At 45.1% G+C, this 20320-nt stretch overlaps 1 protein-coding gene across 1 annotated transcript in view; it reads left to right on the top strand.

Annotated features, from left to right (window-relative positions):
• Positions 1-20320, top strand: part of LOC109886786 (protein CBFA2T1-like) — a 246884-nt gene that overhangs the window by 158921 nt on the left and 67643 nt on the right. The window contains 1 exon segment of the mRNA XM_031794995.1: positions 19056-19240. Within this exon segment, the coding sequence (XP_031650855.1) occupies positions 19056-19240 (185 nt within the window).

Below are 20320 nucleotides of genomic sequence, written 5' to 3'. Positions count from 1 at the left end.
AGAGATATACCTGCTGGAGCTTGTGCTACAGGTGGGAGATGCTATGGTGACCAGCGAGCTGAGATGAGGGGGGACTTTACCTAGCAGGGTCTTGTAGATGACAAGGCGACGAGTATGAAGCGAGGGCCAACCAACGAGAGCGTACAGGTCGCAATGGTGGGTAGTATATGGGGCTTTGGTGACAAAATGGATTGCACTGTGATAGACTGCATCCAATTTGTTGAGTAGGGTATTGGAGGCTATTTTGTAAATGACATCGCCAAAGTCGAGGATTGGTAGGATGGTCAGTTTTACAAGGGTATGTTTGGCAGCATGAGTGAAGGATGCTTTGTTGCGAAATAGGAAGCCAATTCTAGATTTAACTTTGGATTGGAGATGTTTGATATGGGCTTGGAAGGAGAGTTTACAGTCTAACCAGACACCTAAGTATTTGTAGTTGTCCACGTATTCTAAGTCAGAGTCGTCCAGAGTAGTGATGTTGGACAGGTGGGTAGGTGCAGGTAGCGATCGGTTGAAGAGCATGCATTTAGTTTTACTTGTATTTAAGAGCAATTGGAGGCCACGGAAGGAGAGTTGTATGGCATTGAAGCTTGCCTGGAGGGTTGTTAACACAGTGTCCAAAGAAGGGCCAGAAGTATACAGAATGGTGTCGTCTGCGTAGAGGTGGATCAGAGACTCACCAGCAGCAAGAGCGACCTCATTGATGTATACAGAGAAGAGAGTCGGTCCAAGAATTGAACCCTGTGGCACCCCCATAGAGACTGCCAGAGGTCCGGACAGCAGACCCTCCGATTTGACACACTGAACTCTATCAGAGAAGTAGTTGGTGAACGAGGCGAGGCAATCATTTGAGAAACCAAGGCTGTCGAGTCTGCCGATGAGGATGTGGTGATTGACAGAGTCGAAAGCCTTGGCCAGATCAATGAATACAGCTGCACAGTAATGTTTCTTATCGATGGCGGTTAAGATATCGTTTAGGACCTTGAGCGTGGCTGAGGTGCACCCATGACCAGCTCTGAAACCAGATTGCATAGCAGAGAAGGTATGGTGAGATTCGAAATGGTCGGTAATCTGTTTGTTGACTTGGCTTTCGAAGACCTTAGAAAGGCATGGTAGGATAGATATAGGTCTGTAGCAGTTTGGGTCAAGAGTGTCCCCCCCTTTGAAGAGGGGGATGACCGCAGCTGCTTTCCAATCTTTGGGAATCTCAGACGACACGAAAGAGAGGTTGAACAGGCTAGTAATAGGGGTGGCAACAATTTCGGCAGATAATTTTAGAAAGAAAGGGTCCAGATTGTCTAGCCCGGCTGATTTGTAGGGGTCCAGATTTTGCAGCTCTTTCAGAACATCAGCTGAACGGATTTGGGAGAAGGAGAAATGGGGAAGGCTTGGGCGAGTTGCTGTTGGGGGTGCAGTGCTGTTGACCGGGGTAGGAGTAGCCAGGTGGAAAGCATGGCCAGCCGTAGAAAAATGCTTATTGAAATTCTCAATTATGGTGGATTTATCAGTGGTGACAGTGTTTCCTATCTTCAGTGCAGTGGGCAGCTGGGAGGAGGTGTTCTTATTCTCCATGGACTTTACAGTGTCCCAGAACTTTTTTGAGTTAGTGTTGCAGGAAGCAAATTTCTGCTTGAAAAAGCTAGCCTTGGCTTTTCTAACTGCCTGTGTATAATGGTTTCTAGCTTCCCTGAACAGCTGCATATCACGGGGGCTGTTCGATGCTAATGCAGAACGCCATAGGATGTTTTTGTGTTGGTTAAGGGCAGTCAGGTCTGGGGAGAACCAAGGGCTATATCTGTTCCTGGTTCTAAATTTCTTGAATGGGGCATGTTTATTTAAGATGGTTAGGAAGGCATTTTTAAAGAATATCCAGGCATCCTACTGACGGGATGAGATCAATATCCTTCCAGGATACCCCGGCCAGGTCGATTAGAAAGGCCTGCTCGCTGAAGTGTTTCAGGGAGCGTTTTACAGTGATGAGTGGAGGTCGTTTGACCGCTGACCCATTATGGATGCAGGCAATGAGGCAGTGATCGCTGAGGTCTTGGTTGAAGACAGCAGAGGTGTATTTAGAGGGCAAGTTGGTTAGGATGATATCTATGAGGGTGCCCATGTTTAAGGCTTTGGGGAGGTACCTGGTAGGTTCATTGATCATTTGTGTGAGATTGAGGGCATCAAGTTGAGATTGTAGGATGGCTGGGGTGTTAAGCATGTTCCAGTTTAGGTCCCCTAGCAGCACGAGCTCTGAAGATAGATGGGGGGCAATCAGTTCACATATGGTGTCCAGAGCACAGCTGGGGGCAGAGGGTGGTCTATAGCAGGCGGCAACGGTGAGAGACTTGTTTTTAGAGAGGTGGATTTTTAAAAGTACAAGTTCAAATTGTTTGGGTACAGACCTGGATAGTAGGACAGAACTCTGCAGGCTATCTTTGCAGTAGATTGCAACACCTCCCCCTTTGGCAGTTCTATCTTGTCTGAAAATTTTGTAGTTTGGAATTAAAATTTCAGAATTTTTGGTGGTCTTCCTAAGCCAGGATTCAGACACAGCTAGAACATCCTGGTTGGCAGAGTGTGCTAAAGCAGTGAATAGAACAAACTTAGGGAGGAGGCTTCTAATGTTAACATGCATGAAACCAAGGCTATTACGGTTACAGAAGTCGTCAAAAGAGAGCGCCTGGGGAATAGGAGTGGAGCTAGGCACTGCAGGGCCTGGATTCACCTCTACATCGCCAGAGGAACATAGGAGGAGTAGAATAAGGGTGCGGCTAAAAGCAATAAGAATTGGTCGTCTAGAACGTCCGGAACAGAGAGTAAAAGGAGGTTTCTGGGGGCGATAAAATAGCATCAAGGTATAATGTACAGACAAAGCTATGGTAGGATGTGAATACAGTGGAGGTAAACCTAGGTATTGAGTGATGAAGAGAGAGATATTGTCTCTAGAAACATCAATGAAACCAGGAGATGTCATTGCATGTGTGGGTGGTGGAACTAATAGGTTGGATAAGGTATAGTGAGCAGGACTAGAGGCTCTACAGTGAAATAAGCCAATAAATACTAACCAGAACAGCAATGGACAAGACATATTGAGGAGAGGCATGCTTAGTTGAGTGATCAAAAGGGTCCGATGAGTGGAGAGGTTGGTTGGGGGTCACGGCGATTTAGACAGCTAGCCAGGCCATCGGTAGCAAGCTAGCAAGTCTGTTATTAGCCACCTCTTGCGTTCCGTCAGTAGATTAGTGGGGTTCCGTGTGGTAGAGGGGATTAATCCAAATCACACAACAACAACAAAATAAAAACAATAGATATAGTTATAGTTATAGAGGCCTAAGAAGAAAACATAATAATAATAATAAAAATAAATAAATAAATTGTCCGATTGTCTATTCAGATAGCAGCCGATAAGACAGCTAACGGTTAGCAGGCCGCAGATGGGCGTTCAGGTAACGTCGCGACGGAGGAGCCAGCCGGATAACTCCTTCGGGTAGATAACGTCGGCAGTCCAGTTGTGAAGGCCCGGTGGGGCTCCGCGTAGGCAGTAAAATGGGTCCGGATAGGTGAATGCAGCCCAGGAGTGATTGATGGAACTCAGGAGTGATTGACGGAGCTGGATAGCTCCGGAATAATTGATGTTTGCTCCGGAATCGACGAAAGCCGATAGTCACATGGATAGCAGCTAGCTAGCTGTGAGATCCAGGTATGAATGTCCAGAGTTAGCGGTTGAAATCCAGGGACATGGAGAGAAAAATTGGTCCGGTATGTTCCGTTCCGAGCCGCGCTGCGCCGTACAAAACTGGCGATAGATTTTCGAGCTAAAGGATAGCTGATGACCACAAACCGTGGTTAGCTGAATACTAACGATTTGCCAGTAAAGAAGCTAACTAGCTTCTGAACTAGCTTCTGAACTAGCTTCTGAACTAGCTTCTGGATTAGCTTCTGGGCTAGCTTCTGGGCTAGCTCCTGGCTAGCTTCTGACTAGTTTCAGGCTAGCTTCTTGGAGTTTCTGGCTAGCTTCTTGGAGGATTACAGATTTGAGGTAAATAATACTTTTTTATAAATATAAATTGGTGAGGCGGGTTGCAGGAGAGTGTTTTGAAGATGAGTTGATGGAAAATAAAAATAAAATGTATGTGAAAAAAGTTGTAAATATATATATATACGGGACAAAAGATGTCTGAACTGCTATGCCATCTTGGAAAACGAATGACTGCATTTCATTTGAATGTTTTTCTCTCTCTGTATTTTTTTAATTTTTTTATTTAACCTTTATTTAATGGGAATCTGTGCTATGTGGGAACCGAAAGGTTGCAAGTGCAAATCCCCGAGCTGACAAGGTACAAATCTGTCGTTCTGCCCCTGAACAGGCAGTTAACCCACTGTTCCTAGGCCGTCATTGAAAATAAGAATTTGTTCTTAACTGATTTGCCAGGTTAAATAAAGGTAAAATGAAATAAATAAACTTCCTGGATCCAGACCCATACAGTTTCTGAACAGACTTTATTTGTTTTCGCGCTTGAAGACCATAAAAAAAAATTTGATCCGGAATTTGTCAGACATTCCCAGCGTATAGTGATGGCCTAGTTATTTCCCCAATCCTTACTCAGGATTATGGCACATTCTCCGGTTTTATTGGGTTCTGGTTAACTACAAACCTCTATCATTCGCAACAGGGATTGGCACGGGTCAGAGAGGGTAGGACTGCTGAACTGGGCTCTAGTCTGTAGGTTAGTGAATACACAGCTGATTGGTGGTTACCTGGACTGGGTTATTTACTGGTTGTTGTAGTGACTACACAGCTGATTGGTGGTTACCTGGACTGGGTTATTTAATGGTTGTTGTAGTGAGTCCACAGCTGGGTTATTTAATGGTTGTTGTAGTGACTACACAGCTGGGTTATTTAATGGTTGTTGTCGTGACTACACAGCTGGGTTATTTAATGGTTGTTGTCGTGACTACACAGCTGGGTTATTTAATGGTTGTCGTTTATAGGGTTGACACAAACAGTATTGCGATACTATAAGGTGTCGTGGCAAGGAAAGAAACCATATAGAGAACTTCCTGTGGAAAACTAATGTTGTAAACAAGCAGCCTTATGTTGTCACCCAGATTCACCTTTGTATTCCAACCTATAGCACACACTGTTACATACGCAAGGTTGTAAATCAAATCAAATTTATTTATATAGCCCTTCGTACATCAGCTGATATCTCAAAGTGCTGTACAGAAACCCAGCCTAAAACCCCAAACAGCAAGCAATGCAGGTGTAGAAGCACGGTGGCTAGTAAAAACTCCCTAGAAAGGCCAAAACCTAGGAAGAAACCTAGAGAGGAACCAGGCTATGTGGGGTGGCCAGTCCTCTTCTGGCTGTGCCGGGTGGAGATTATAACAGAACATGGCCAAGATGTTCAAATGTTCATAAATGACCAGCATGGTCGAATAATAATAAGGCAGAACAGTTGAAACTGGAGCAGCAGCACAGTCAGGTGGAAGTTGAAACTGGAGCAGCAGCATGGCCAGGTGGACTGGGGACAGCAAGGAGTCATCATGTCAGGTAGTCCTGGGGCATGGTCCTAGGGCTCAGGTCAGTTGAAACTGGAACAGCAGCATGGCCAGGTGGACTGGGGACAGCAAGGAGTCATCATGTCAGGTAGTCCTGGGGCATGGTCCTAGGGCTCAGGTCCTCCGAGAGAGAGAAAGAAAGAGAGAAGGAGATAATTAGAGAACGCACACTTAGATTCACACAGGACACCGAATAGGACAGGAGAAGTACTCCAGATATAACAAACTGACCCCAGCCCCCCGACACAAACTACTGCAGCATAAATACTGGAGGCTGAGACAGGAGGGGTCAGGAGACACTGTGGCCCCATCCGAGGACACCCCCGGACAGGGCCAAACAGGAAGGATATAACCCCACCCACTTTGCCAAAGCACAGCCCCCACACCACTAGAGGGGTATCTTCAACCGCCAACTTACCATCCTGAGACAAGGCTGAGTATAGCCCACAAAGATCTCCGCCACGGCACAACCCAAGGGGGGGGCGCCAACCCAGACAGGATGACCACAACAGTGAATCAACCCACTCAGGTGACGCACCCCCTCCAGGGACGGCATGAGAGAGCCCCAGCAAGCCAGTGACTCAGCCCCTGTAATAGGGTTAGAGGCAGAGAATCCCAGTGGAAAGAGGGGAACCGGCCAGGCAGAGACAGCAAGGGTGGTTCGTTGCTCCAGAGCCTTTCCGTTCACCTTCCCACTCCTGGGCCAGACTACACTCAATCATATGACCCACTGAAGAGATGAGTCTTCAGTAAAGACTTAAAGGTTGAGACCGAGTTTGCGTCTCTGACATGGGTAGGCAGACCGTTCCATAAAAATGGAGCTCTATAGGAGAAAGCCCTGCCTCCAGCTGTTTGCTTAGAAATTCTAGGGACAATTAGGAGGCCTGCGTCTTGTGACCGTAGCGTACGTGTAGGTATGTACGACAGGACCAAATCAGAGAGATAGGTAGGCGCAAGCCCATGTAATGCTTTGTAGGTTAGCATACTTAAATTCACACAGGACACCGGATAAGACAGGAGAAATACTCCAGATATAACAGACTGACTCTAGCCCCCCGACACAAACTACTCAGCATAAATAAATGTAAACCTCAGTAATTGTTGTGTGTGCAGTACTCTATATATTTTGTACAAATTGACAGATCTGGATCAATTGACATTTAGCTCATTTCGGATTCCATCAGGTCTGCATCCTTTTTTTTACATTTGAGGGCCTGAAGTATGTTATAGAGCTCCTGGTCAGTAATAGTTTAGTTTCTTATAGAGCTCCTGGTCAGTAATAGTTTAGTTTCTTATAGAGCTCCTGGTCAGTAATAGTTTAGTTTCTTATAGAGCTCCTGGTCAGTAATAGTTTAGTTTCTTATAGAGCTCCTGGTCAGTAATAGTTTAGTTTCTTATAGAGCTCCTGGTCAGTAATAGTTTAGTTTCTTATAGAGCTCCTGGTCAGTAATTGGGGAGTCCAATGGATTTTGATTGTCCTTTATAGCTTTTTCTAATCCATTCAACTTCTCATGAATTTGGTTCTGCGGTTGCATCAATTTGTGTTTTAAAAAAAATGGGTTGTTTTATTTTATTTTATTTAACCTTTATTTAATCAGGCAAATCAGTTAAGAACACATTCTTATTTAAAATGACGGCCTAGGAACAGTGGGTTAAGTGCCTGTTCAGGGGCAGAACGACAGATTTGTACCTTGTCAGCTCGGGGGTTTGAACTTGCAACCTTCCGGTTACTAGTCCAACGATCTAACCACTAGGCTACCCTAGATGTTAACTGGAGAGATGTAATGTGACCTAGCTCCACCCCTAGTGATGTGATATGACCTAGCTCCACCCCCAGGGATGTGATTTTACCTAGCTCCACCCCCAGTGATGTGACCTAGCTCCACCCCCAGTGAGGTGATTTGACCTAGCTCCACCCCCAGTGATGTCATTTGACCTAGCTCCACCCCCAGTGATGTCATTTGACCTAGCTCCAGTGATGTCATTTGACCTAACCCCAGTGATGTCATTTGACCTAGCTCCACCCCAGTGAAGTAATGGGACCTAGCTCCACCCCCAGTGATGTAATGTGACCTAGCTCCACCCCCAGTGATGTGATTTGACCTAGCTCCACCCCCAGTGATGTAATTTGACCTAGCTCCACCCCCAGTGATGTAATTTGACCTAGCTCCACCCCCAGTGATGTAATTTGACCTAGCTCCACCCCAGTGATGTGATTTGACCTAGCTCCACCCCCAGTGATGCGATTTGACCTAGCTCCACCCCAGTGATGTAATGTGACCTAGCTCCACCCCCAGTGATGTAATGTGACCTAGCTCCACCCCCAGTGAAATAGCATCAGTTAGTTGAGGGGAGGTCTGGACTGACCCCCTGTCTCTCTCTGGTCACCCTACTCTAGTCTGTTAGGCTACTTTCCAAATGGCTCCCTATATAGCTCACTAATGATCATACACTATTCTCTGTGGGCTCTGGTCAAGAGTAGTGCAGTACTTAGTGAATAGGGTCCCATTTGGGACACATACCATTGGTTTTCTCCCTTGTAGCTAGTTTTGTAGGGCACAGTAACATGAACAGATGCAGCCTAGGCCCTCTGTAAAGTAGCCATCCACTCATGCCTCAACATCAGCTCTAGTAAACTGATTGATAGGGGCCAGGTAGAACCAACTCAACACTTAACCAAGAGTTCAGTTATTTTAATTACGCAACCTCTCCTCGTCCATCTCTCCCTTTCGTTTGTCCCCCCCCCCTCTCTACCAGCTCCCTCTCCAATCTCTCTCTCTCTCTCTCTCTCTCTCTCTCTCTCTCTCTCTCTCTCTCTCTCTCTCTCTCTCTCTCTCTCTCTCTCTCTCTTTTTCTCTCTCCACCAGCTCCCTCTCCAATCTCTCTTTCTCTCTCCCTTTTTCTCTCTCAACCAGTCCTCCCCCTCCACCCAGATCCCTCTCTTGCTCTCTACTCCTCTCTCCTCCACTCCCTGCCATATGGTTGCTGTATAATTTTTTTTGTCTAATTTTAGTGCTCTGAATGAACACGTTTCTCTCTCTCTCGCTCCCTCTACGGGGCCTTTAATGCCAGAGGCCATATGGCAGAGAGTGGTGAGCGGGAACGGGGGCGTTTATAGGTGCCTGCTAGAGACGGAAGAGACCTGAGCGCAGCTGCAACAATCTGCATTAAGATGGCTGGGGGTTTTCTTCTTAATGTCACGACGTAGAGAGGGCAGGGGGATAGAGAGAGGAGTAAACAACATACCAGATCCACAGAGCTCAGTGTTCAACATGGAGAGTAAACATACCAGATCCACAGAGCTCAGTGTTCAACATGGACACTAAACATACCAGATCCACAGAGATCAGTGTTCAACATGGACAGTAAACATATCAGATCCACAGAGATCAGTGTTCAACATGGATAGTAAACATACCAGATCCACAGAGCTCAGTGTTCAACATGGAGAGTAAACATACCAGATCCACAGAGCTCAGTGTTCAACATGGACACTAAACATACCAGATCCACAGAGATCAGTGTTCAACATGGACAGTAAACATACCAGATCCACAGAGATCAGTGTTCAACATGGACAGTAAACATACCAGATCCACAGAGATCAGTGCTTTCAGACCACATAGAAACAGAAACATGACGCTAGGATACCTATTAGACTACAAGATGTAATATCACAGGGTTCTGTTGTATAAACTAAACTCTGTAGCCATATATCAAGCCTAATTTGTAATAATATTTCTGGTTCTTTAAACAGGACTGAATGTGAAATGATGAATTGTGATTCCAGGGTCACTAGACACCAAACTGAAGACAATGGACTGAAACAGGAAACAGGAAACAGGAAGGGATTGTCTGAACTTGTCCAGTAAGAACATCTTGTTTTTGTTGGAAAACTATTTTCCCCTTGTATGCAGTAATAAATACAGTAATAAATACCACCCTGGTTGATGTAGAAAGGTGATTCCCAGATTCCCATTGCTACAGTATGCAGTAATAAATACCACCCCGGTTGATGTAGAAAGGTGATTCCCAGATTCCCATTGCTACAGTATGCAGTAATAAATACCACCCCGGTTGTGTAGAAAGGTGATTCCCAGATTCCCATTGCTACAGTATGCAGTAATAAATACCACCCCGGTTGATGTAGAAAGGTGATTCCCATTGCTACAGTATGCAGTAATAAATACCACCCTGGTTGGGTAGAAAGGTGATTCCCATTGCTACAGTATGCAGTAATAAATACCACCCTGGTTGGGTAGAAAGGTGATTCCCAGATTCCCATTGCTACAGTATGCAGTAATAAATACCACCCTGGTTGTGTAGAAAGGTGATTCCCAGATTCCCATTGCTACAGTATGCAGTAATAAATACCACCCTGGTTGTGTAGAAAGGTGATTCCCAGATTCCCATTGCTACATTATGCAGTAATAAATACCACCCTGGTTGATGTAGAAAGGTGATTCCCAGATTCCCATTGCTACAGTATGCAGTAATAAATACCACCCTGGTTGGGTAGAAAGGTGATTCCCAGATTCCCATTGCTACAGTATGCAGTAATAAATACCACCCTGGTTGATGTAGAAAGGTGATTCCCAGATTCCCATTGCTACAGTATGCAGTAATAAATACCACCCTGGTTGATGTAGAAAGGTGATTCCCAGATTCCCATTGCTACAGTATGCAGTAATAAATACCACCCTGGTTGGGTAGAAAGGTGATTCCCAGATTCCCATTGCTACAGTATGCAGTAATAAATACCACCCTGGTTGTGTAGAAAGGTGATTCCCAGATTCCCATTGCTACAGTATGCAGTAATAAATACCACCCCGGTTGGGTAGAAAGGTGATTCCCATTGCTACAGTATGCAGTAATAAATACCACCCTGGTTGGGTAGAAAGGTGATTCCCATTGCTACAGTATGCAGTAATAAATACCACCCTGGTTGTGTAGAAAGGTGATTCCCATTGCTACAGTATGCAGTAATAAATACCACCCTGGTTGTGTAGAAAGGTGATTCCCATTGCTACAGTATGCAGTAATAAATACCACCCTGGTTGGGTAGAAAGGTGATTCCCATTGCTACAGTATGCAGTAATAAATACCACCCTGGTTGTGTAGAAAGATGATTCCCATTGCTACAGTATGCAGTAATAAATACCACCCTGGTTGTGTAGAAAGGTGATTCCCATTGCTACAGTATGCAGTAATAAATACCACCCTGGTTGTGTAGAAAGGTGATTCCCATTGCTACAGTATGCAGTAATAAATACCACCCTGGTTGTGTAGAAAGGTGATTCCCATTGCTACAGTATGCAGTGATAAATACCACCCTGGTTGTGTAGAAAGGCGATTCCCAGATTCCCATTGCTACAGTATGCAGTAATAAATACCACCCTGGTTGTGTAGAAAGGTGATTCCCAGATTCCCATTGCTACAGTATGCAGTAATAAATACCACCCTGGTTGATGTAGAAAGGTGATTCCCATTGCTACAGTATGCAGTAATAAATACCACCCTGGTTGATGTAGAAAGGTGATTCCAATTGCTACAGTATGCAGTAATAAATACCACCATGGTTGTGTAGAAAGGTGATTCCCATTGCCACAGTATGCAGTGATAAATACCACCCTGGTTGTGTAGAAAGGTGATTCCCATTGCTACAGTATGCAGTGATAAATACCACCCTGGTTGATGTAGAAAGGTGATTCCCATTGCTACAGTATGCAGTAATAAATACCACCCTGGTTGTGTAGAAAGGTGATTCCCATTGCTACAGTATGCAGTGATAAATACCACCCTGGTTGTGTAGAAAGGTGATTCCCATTGCTACAGTATGCAGTAATAAATACCACCCTGATTGTGTAGAAAGGTGATTCCCATTGCTACAGTATGCAGTGATAAATACCACCCTGGTTGTGTAGAAAGGTGATTCCCAGATTCCCATTGCTACAGTATGCAGTAATAAATACCACCCTGGTTGTGTAGAAAGGTGATTCCCAGATTCCCATTGCTACAGTATGCAGTAATAAATACCACCCTGGTTGTGTAGAAAGGTGATTCCCATTGCTACAGTATGCAGTGATAAATACCACCCTGGTTGTGTAGAAAGGTGATTCCCATTGCTACAGTATGCAGTGATAAATACCACCCCGGTTGTGTAGAAAGGTGATTCCCAGATTCCCATTGCTACAGTATGCAGTGATAAATACCACCCTGGTTGATGTAGAAAGGTGATTCCCATTGCTACAGTATGCAGTAATAAATACCACCCTGGTTGATGTAGAAAGGTGATTCCCATTGCTACAGTATGCAGTAATAAATACCACCCTGGTTGATGTAGAAAGGTGATTCCCATTGCTACAGTATGCAGTAATAAATACCACCCTGGTTGTGTAGAAAGGTGATTCCCATTGCTACAGTATGCAGTAATAAATACCACCCTGGTTGTGTAGAAAGGTGATTCCCATTGCTACAGTATGCAGTAATAAATACCACCCTGGTTGATGTAGAAAGGTGATTCCCAGATTCCCATTGCTACAGTATGCAGTAATAAATACCACCCTGGTTGATGTTGAAAGGAGATTTCCATTGCTACAGTATGCAGTGATAAATACCACCCTGGTTGTGTAGAAAGGTGATTCCCATTGCTACAGTATGCAGTGATAAATACCACCCTGGTTGTGTAGAAAGGTGATTCCCAGATTCCCATTGCTACAGTATGCAGTGATAAATACCACCCTGGTTGTGTAGAAAGGTGATTCCCATTGCTACAGTATGCAGTAATAAATACCACCCTGGTTGTGTAGAAAGGTGATTCCCATGGCTACAGTATGCCGTGATAAATACCACCCTGGTTGATGTAGAAAGGTGATTCCCGTTGCTACAGTATGCAGTGATAAATACCACCCTGGTTGTGTAGAAAGGTGATTCCCAGATTCCCATTGCTACAGTATGCAGTGATAAATACCACCCTGGTTGTGTAGAAAGGTGATTCCCATTGCTACAGTATGCAGTAATAAATACCACCCTGGTTGGGTAGAAAGGTGATTCCCATTGCTACAGTATGCAGTAATAAATACCACCCTGGTTGGGTAGAAAGATGATTCCCATTGCTACAGTATGCAGTGATAAATACCACCCTGGTTGTGTAGAAAGGTGATTCCCAGATTCCCATTGCTACAGTATGCAGTAATAAATACCACCCTGGTTGATGTAGAAAGTTTGGTGGAGATGAATTGTCTTGTATCATCATGACATCTCTGCTGTCGTTGAATGTGTCCCAAATTATACCCTTTTCCCTATATAGTGCACTACTACAGACCAGGGTCCATAGAATCCTATTCCCTATATAGTGCACTACTACAGACCAGGGTCCATAGAACCCTATTCCCTATATAGTGCACTACTATAGACCAGAGCCCTATAGAACCCTATTCCCTATATAGTACACTACTTTAGACCAGAGCCCTATTCCCTATATAGTGCACTACTTTAGACCAGAGCCCTATAGAACCCTATTCCCTATATAGTGCACTACTTTAGACCAGAGCCCTATAGAACCCTATTCTCTATATAGTGCACTACTTTAGACCAGAGCCCTATAGAACCATATTCCCTATATAGTGCACTACTTTAGACCAGAGCCCTATTCCCTATATAGTGCACTACTTTAGACCAGAGCCCTATAGAACCCTATTCCCTATATAGTGCACTACTTTAGACCAGAGCCCTATAGAACCCTATTCTCTATATAGTGCACTACTTTAGACCAGAGCCCTATAGAACCATATTCCCTATATAGTGCACTACTTTAGACCAGAGCCCTCTAGAACCCTATTCCCTATATAGTGTACTACTTTAGACCAGAGCCCTATAGAACCCTATTCCCTATATAGTACACTACTTTAGACCAGAGCCCTATTCCCTATATAGTACACTACTTTAGACCAGAGCCCTATTCCCTATATGGTGCACTACTTTAGACCAGAGCCCTATAGAACCCTATTCCCTATATAGTGCACTACTTTAGACCAGAGCCCTATAGAACCCTATTCTCTATATAGTGCACTACTTTAGACCAGAGCCCTATAGAACCATATTCCCTATATAGTGCACTACTTTAGACCAGAGCCCTCTAGAACCCTATTCCCTATATAGTGTACTACTTTAGACCAGAGCCCTATAGAACCCTATTCCCTATATAGTACACTACTTTAGACCAGAGCCCTATTCCCTATATAGTACACTACTTTAGACCAGAGCCCTATTCCCTATATAGTGCACTACTTTAGACCAGAGCCCTATAGAACCCTATTCCCTATATAGTGCACTACTTTAGACCAGAGCCCTATAGAACCATATTCCCTATATAGTGCACTACTTTAGACCAGAGCCCTCTAGAACCCTATTCCCTATATAGTGTACTACTTTAGACCAGAGCCCTATAGAACCCTATTCCCTATATAGTACACTACTTTAGACCAGAGCCCTATTCCCTATATAGTACACTACTTTAGACCAGAGCCCTATTCCCTATATAGTGCACTACTTTAGACCAGAGCCCTATAGAACCCTATTCCCTATATAGTGCACTACTTTAGACCAGAGCCCTATAGAACCCTATTCTCTATATAGTGCACTACTTTAGACCAGAGCCCTATAGAACCATATTCCCTATATAGTGCACTACTTTAGACCAGAGCCCTCTAGAACCCTATTCCCTATATAGTGTACTACTTTAGACCAGAGCCCTATAGAACCCTATTCCCTATATAGTACACTACTTTAGACCAGAGCCCTATTCCCTATATAGTACACTACTTTAGACCAGAGCCCTATAGAACCCTATTCCCTATATAGTGCACTACTATAGACCAGAGCCCTATAGAACCCTATTTCGGTTCTAGATAACATATTTTTTCTAAGAGTGTACAGGGCAGAAATAGCCACGCCCTCACTCTGAATAATAAGAACAACACAAACCTTTCATCGGTCTTAAAAAAACACTCCATCTGGTGGCTTTGAGGTCACATGTACACCTTTATGACTCCCAGCCACCTCTCTCTGTCTCTGATTATCAAGACAGAGAGAGAGTGATCATAAACACCAGCTATTTCTATGTCTAAACTAGCCCTTTGATGGTGACAGGTAGTGGGCACTCTGCCTCTCTGTGTACATCCCAAATGGTAGCCTATTCCATATATACACTGCACTACTTCTGATATATAATGCACTATATAGGGAATAGGGTGCCAGTCCTGGTCTAAAGTAGTGCACTATATAGGGTATAGGGTGCCATTTGGGACACTGCCTGTGGTTTGTTGTTCCTTGGGAATCAGAGGAATCTCTGGGAGGACTAATGCATTATGGGTCACAGGAAATAGATCACTTTGGACATGATATAATCAGTATTAGAGTCCTTTTAGGCTCCCACAGTGTAAACCTCTGAAGTGGAACAAAAGCCCTCAAACTTCACAGTAGAGCTGCTAATGGATAAGCTAAAGCCTAGAATGTCACAGAGGATAATGGTTTGGTACTGCTCTTCAGATGATGTGAAGTTATTGTTGTGTCTTTGAGGGACAGAAAACCTACCGCGTCACAGAAATACACAGCTAAGTCCCTGAGGATGATGGCTAGTTCCTTTTTAGCTTCAGATGATGTGGGTAGTTGTTATGTGTTGTATTTATTTGTGGTAAAAAAAAACGACCATTACACACAAAGAACATCCAAGACACTGAGGACAGAGGATAATGCTGAGGACAACAGAAGATAATGCTGAGGACAACAGACAGATGGTAATGCCACGGAGGACAGATGGTAATGCCACGGAGTACAGATGATAATGCCACGGAGGACAGAGGATAATGTCGTGGTGGACAAAGGATAATGTCGCGGAATGAACTAGACCTTTTTTGCCCTTGAATGAGATGTTCCTCAGCCATCCCCATCACCCCAAACAGCCCCTCCAGAACAAAACCTATTTTCGCAGCCAAGATCAAGATGACGCCGATAGAGATGGCAGCTTCGCTTCAAGTCCTTAGGAAACTGTGCAGTATTTCGTTTTTTTAATGTATTGTTTCTTACATTGTTAGCCCAGAAAACCTTAAGTGTGGTTACATACAGCCGGGAAGAACTATTGCATATCAGAGCGACATAAATTTATCAGCACTACGACCAGGAATATGACTTTTCCAAAGCAGATCCATTGTCTGCACCTCCCAGGGAATTTGAACTGATTCCAGAGGCCAACCGAAAACAACTCCGTCGGAGGAGAGGGTGCCAGAACGGTTTTCTAGTGAAGCTTCGGATGTGGACACACCACCCACCGCTTCCGAGTATATTACTCACTAATGTCCAGTCCCTAGTTAACAAAGTCGATGAAATCAGGGCAAGAGTTGCTTTTCAAAGAGATATGTGGGGTTGTAACATACTCTGTTTCACGGAGACATGACTAGCTGGGGACATGCTGTCAGAGTCAATACAGTTAGCTGAGGACATGCTGTCAGAGTCAATACAGTTAGCTGGGGACATGCTGCCGGAGTCACAGCCAACAGGATTTCCAGTGCATTGCGCCGACAGGAACAAACATCTCTCTGGTAAGAAGAAGGGCGGAGGTGTCTGTTTCATGATTAATGACTCATGGTATAATTGTAACAACATACTCAAGTCCTTTTGTTCACCTGACCTAAAATTCTTCACAATCAAATGCCGACTTATTATCTACCAAGAGAACTCTCCTCGGTTATCGTCACAGCCGTGTATATCCCCCCCCCACCCACCCGCAAGAGAATACCAAGACGGCCATCAAGGAACTTTACTGGACTGTATGCAAACTGCGGACTATCCTTCACCGCAGCCAACGTGAGTAAAGCATTTAAACGTGTTAACCCTCGCAAGGCTGCCGGCCCAGACTGTATCCCTAGCCGCATCCTTACGCATCCTTTACAGACATATTTAATTGCTCCCTATCCCAGTCTGCTGTTCCCACATGCTTCAAGATGGCCACCATTGTTCCTGTTCCCAAGAAAGCTAAGGTAACTGAACTAAATTACTATCGCCAGTGGCACTCCCTTCTGTCATCATGAAGTGCTTTGAGTGACTAGTCAAGGACCATATCACCTCCACCCTACCTGACACCCTAGACCACCCACTCCAATTTGCTTAGGAGGCTGAAAAGGTCCACATCGTCCACAGACGATGCAACCGCCATCCCACTGCACACTGCCCTCTCCCATCTGGACAAAAGGAATACCTATGTAAGAATGCTGTTCATTGACTACAGCTCAGCATTCAACACCATTGTACCCTCCAAACTCATCATTAAGCTCGAGGCCCTGGGTCTCAACCCCGCCCTGTGCAACTGGGTTCTGGACTTCCTGACGGGCCGCCCCCAGGTTGTGAGGGTAGGAAACAACACCTCCACCTCCCTGATCCTCAACACTGGGGCCCCACAGAGTGTTCTCAGCCCTCTCCTGTACTCCCTTCACCCATTACTGCGTGGCCATGCACGCCTCCAACTTAATCACAAAGTTCGCAGACGACACTACAGTGGTAGGCTTGATTACCAACAATGACTAGGTGGCCTACGGGGAGGAGGTGAGGGCCCTCGGAGTGTGGTGTCAGGAAAATAACCTCTCCCTCAATGTCAGTAAAACAAAAGAGGTGATCGTGGACTTCAGGAAACAGCAAAGGGAGCACCCCCCTATCCACATCGAATGGACAGGAGTGGAGAATGTGGACATTTCTAAGTTCCTCGTTGTACACATCACTGACAATCGGAAATGGTCCATGCACACAGACAGTGTGGTGAAGAAGGCGCAACAGCGCCTCTTCAACCTCAGGAGGCTGAAAAATGTGGCTTGTCACCTAAAACCCTCACTAACTTTTACGGGTGCACAATTGAGATCATCCTGTCGGGCTGTATCACCGCCTGGTACGGCAACTGCACCGTCCACAACCGCAGAACTCTCCAGAGGGCGGTGCGGTCTGCAGAACGCATCACCGGGGGCAAAACTACCTGCCCTCCAGGACACCTACCCTGTCCGATGTCACAGGAAGGCCATAAAGATCATAAAGGACAACAACCACCCGAGTCACTGCCTGTTCACCCTGCTATCATCCAGAAGGCGATGTCAGTACAGGTGCATCAGAATTGGGACCGAGAGATTGAAAAACAGCTTCTATCTCAAGGCCATCAGATTGTTAAACAGCCACCACTATCACAGAGAGGTGGCTGCCAACATACATTTGATATCATTGGCCACTTTAATAAATTGAACACTAGTCACTTTAATAATGCCACTTTAAGAATGTTTACATACTGTACATACTATGTCTGTGATTTGTGGTTGTCTCACCTAGCTGTCTGAAGAAAAAAACACTCTCTGGATAAGTCTCTCTAGATAAGTCTCACTGGATAAGTCTCTGGATAAGTCTCTATAGATAAGTCTCTGGACAAGTCTCTCTAGATAAGTCTCTCTAGATACGCCTCTATAGATACGTCTCTATAGATAAGTTTCTCTGTATAAGTCTCTCTAGATAAGTCTCTGGATAAGTCTCTGGATAAGTCTCTATAGATAAGTGTCTGCATAAGTCTCTCTAGATAAGTCTCTCTAGATAAGTCTCTCTAGATAAGTCTCTCTGGATAAGTCTCTAGATAAGTCTCTCTGGATAAGTCTCTATAGATAAGTCTCTGGATAAGTCTCTGGATACGTCTCTATAGATAAGTGTCTCTGCATAAGTCTCTCTAGATAAGTCTCTCTAGATAAGTCTCTCTAGATAAGTCTCTCTAGATAAGTCTCTCTGGATAAGTCTCTCTGGATTAGTCTCTATAGATAAGTCTCTCTGGGTAAGTCTCTATAGATACGTCTCTATAGATAAGTCTCTCTGGATAAGTCTCTATGGATAGGTCTCTATAGATAAGTCTCTATAGATAAGTCTCTCTGGATAAGAACGTCTGCTAATTGACTCAAAGGTAAATGCCTCACAAAGTACAGCCAAGTCCCTGAGGATAATAGCATGTCATATTACGGTACCAGAGCATAGTATGTGTTAGTTCTCCTCAGGTGAGGTGAGGTGTACGCTGTTGTTATGGTTATGTCTTCATGTACACTACTGGTCCATTTACAACACCTACTCATTCAAGGTTTTTATTTATTTGTACTATTTTCTACATTGTAGAATAATAGTGAAGACATCAAAACTATGAAACTATTAAATAACACATATAGTTACCATTTTTTTTTTAAACAAATTCAAATGTCTTTTATATTTGAAATTCTTCAAAAAGCCACCCTTTGCCTTGATGACGTGTGTTACTGTATCTGTTACTGTTTGAGAGACAGAACTCAGTCCAGACAAGTCCAGATTTGGACCACTATTTCATGATGTGGTACTGCATTGTGTGCTATGTCAGATGGTAATATACAGTTTTGTGTCATGTACTGTCTGTCAGTCCCCAGCAGATCCAGATCTTGACCACTGTCTCCCCTCTACAGGCCAACCTGCCACTCCTACAGCGGGAGCTGCTGCACTGTGCCCGTCTGGCCAAGCAGAACCCAGCTCAGTACCTGGCACAACACGAACAGCTCCTCCTGGACACCTCCTCCACCACCTCCCCCGTCGACTCCTCAGAACTACTCCTAGACCTCAACGACAACGGCAAGAGGAGAACACCTGACAGGTGAGGTTGGTGTCTGCTGGCTCTGGAGGAGAACACCTGACAGGTGAGGTTGGTGTCTGCTGGCTCTAGAGGAGAACACCTGACAGGTGAGGTTGGTGTCTGCTGACTCTAGAGGAGAACACCTGAGAGGTGAGGTTGATGTTGATGTCAGCTAGCTCTAGAGGAGAACCACTCACAGGTGAGGTTGGTGTCTGCTGGCTCTAGAGGAGAACACCTGACAGGTGAGGTTGATGTTGATGTCAGCTGGCTCTAGAGGAGAACACCTGACAGGTGAGGTTAGTGTCTGCTGGCTCTAGAGGAGAACACCTGACAGGTGAGGTTGATGTTGATGTCTGCTGGCTCTAGAGTGAACACCTGACAGGTGAGGTTGATATTGATGTCTGCTGGCTCTAGAGGAGAACACCTGACAGGTGAGGTTGATGTCTGCTGGCTCTAGAGGAGAACATCTGACAGGTGAGGTTGGTGACTGCTGGCTCTGGAGGAGAACACCTGACAGGTGAGGTAGGGGTTGATGTCTGCTGGCTCTGGAGGAGAACACCTGACAGGTGAGGTTGGTGTCTGCTGGCTCTAGAGGAGAACACCTGACAGGTGAGGTTGGGGTTGATGTCTGCTGGCTCTAGAGGAGAACACCTGAGAGGTGAGGTAGGGGTTGATGTCTGCTGGCTCTAGAGGAGAACACCTGAGAGGTGAGGTAGGGGTTGATGTCTGCTGGCTCTAGAGGAGAAAGCCTGAGTGGTGAGGTAGGGGTTGATGTCTGCTGGCTCTAGAGGAGAACACCTGACAGGTGAGGTTGATGTTGATGTCTGCTGGCTCTAGAGGAGAACACCTGACAGGTGAGGTTGATGTTGATGTCTGCTGGCTCTAGAGGAGAACACCTGACAGGTGAGGTAGGGGTTGATGTCTGCTGGCTCTGGAGGAGAACACCTGACAGGTGAGGTTGATGTTGATGTGTGCTGGCTCTAGAGGAGAACACCTGACAGGTGAGGTTGGTGTCTGCCTGACTCTAGAGGAGAACACCTGACAGGTGAGGTAGGTGTTGATGTCTGCTGGCTCTAGAGGAGAACACCTGACAGGTGAGGT

The sequence above is a fragment of the Oncorhynchus kisutch genome, linkage group LG17 (assembly GCF_002021735.2).
Source record: "Oncorhynchus kisutch isolate 150728-3 linkage group LG17, Okis_V2, whole genome shotgun sequence".
Lineage (NCBI taxonomy): Eukaryota > Metazoa > Chordata > Actinopteri > Salmoniformes > Salmonidae > Oncorhynchus > Oncorhynchus kisutch.
This window is presented reverse-complemented; position numbering and strand designations above follow the sequence as displayed.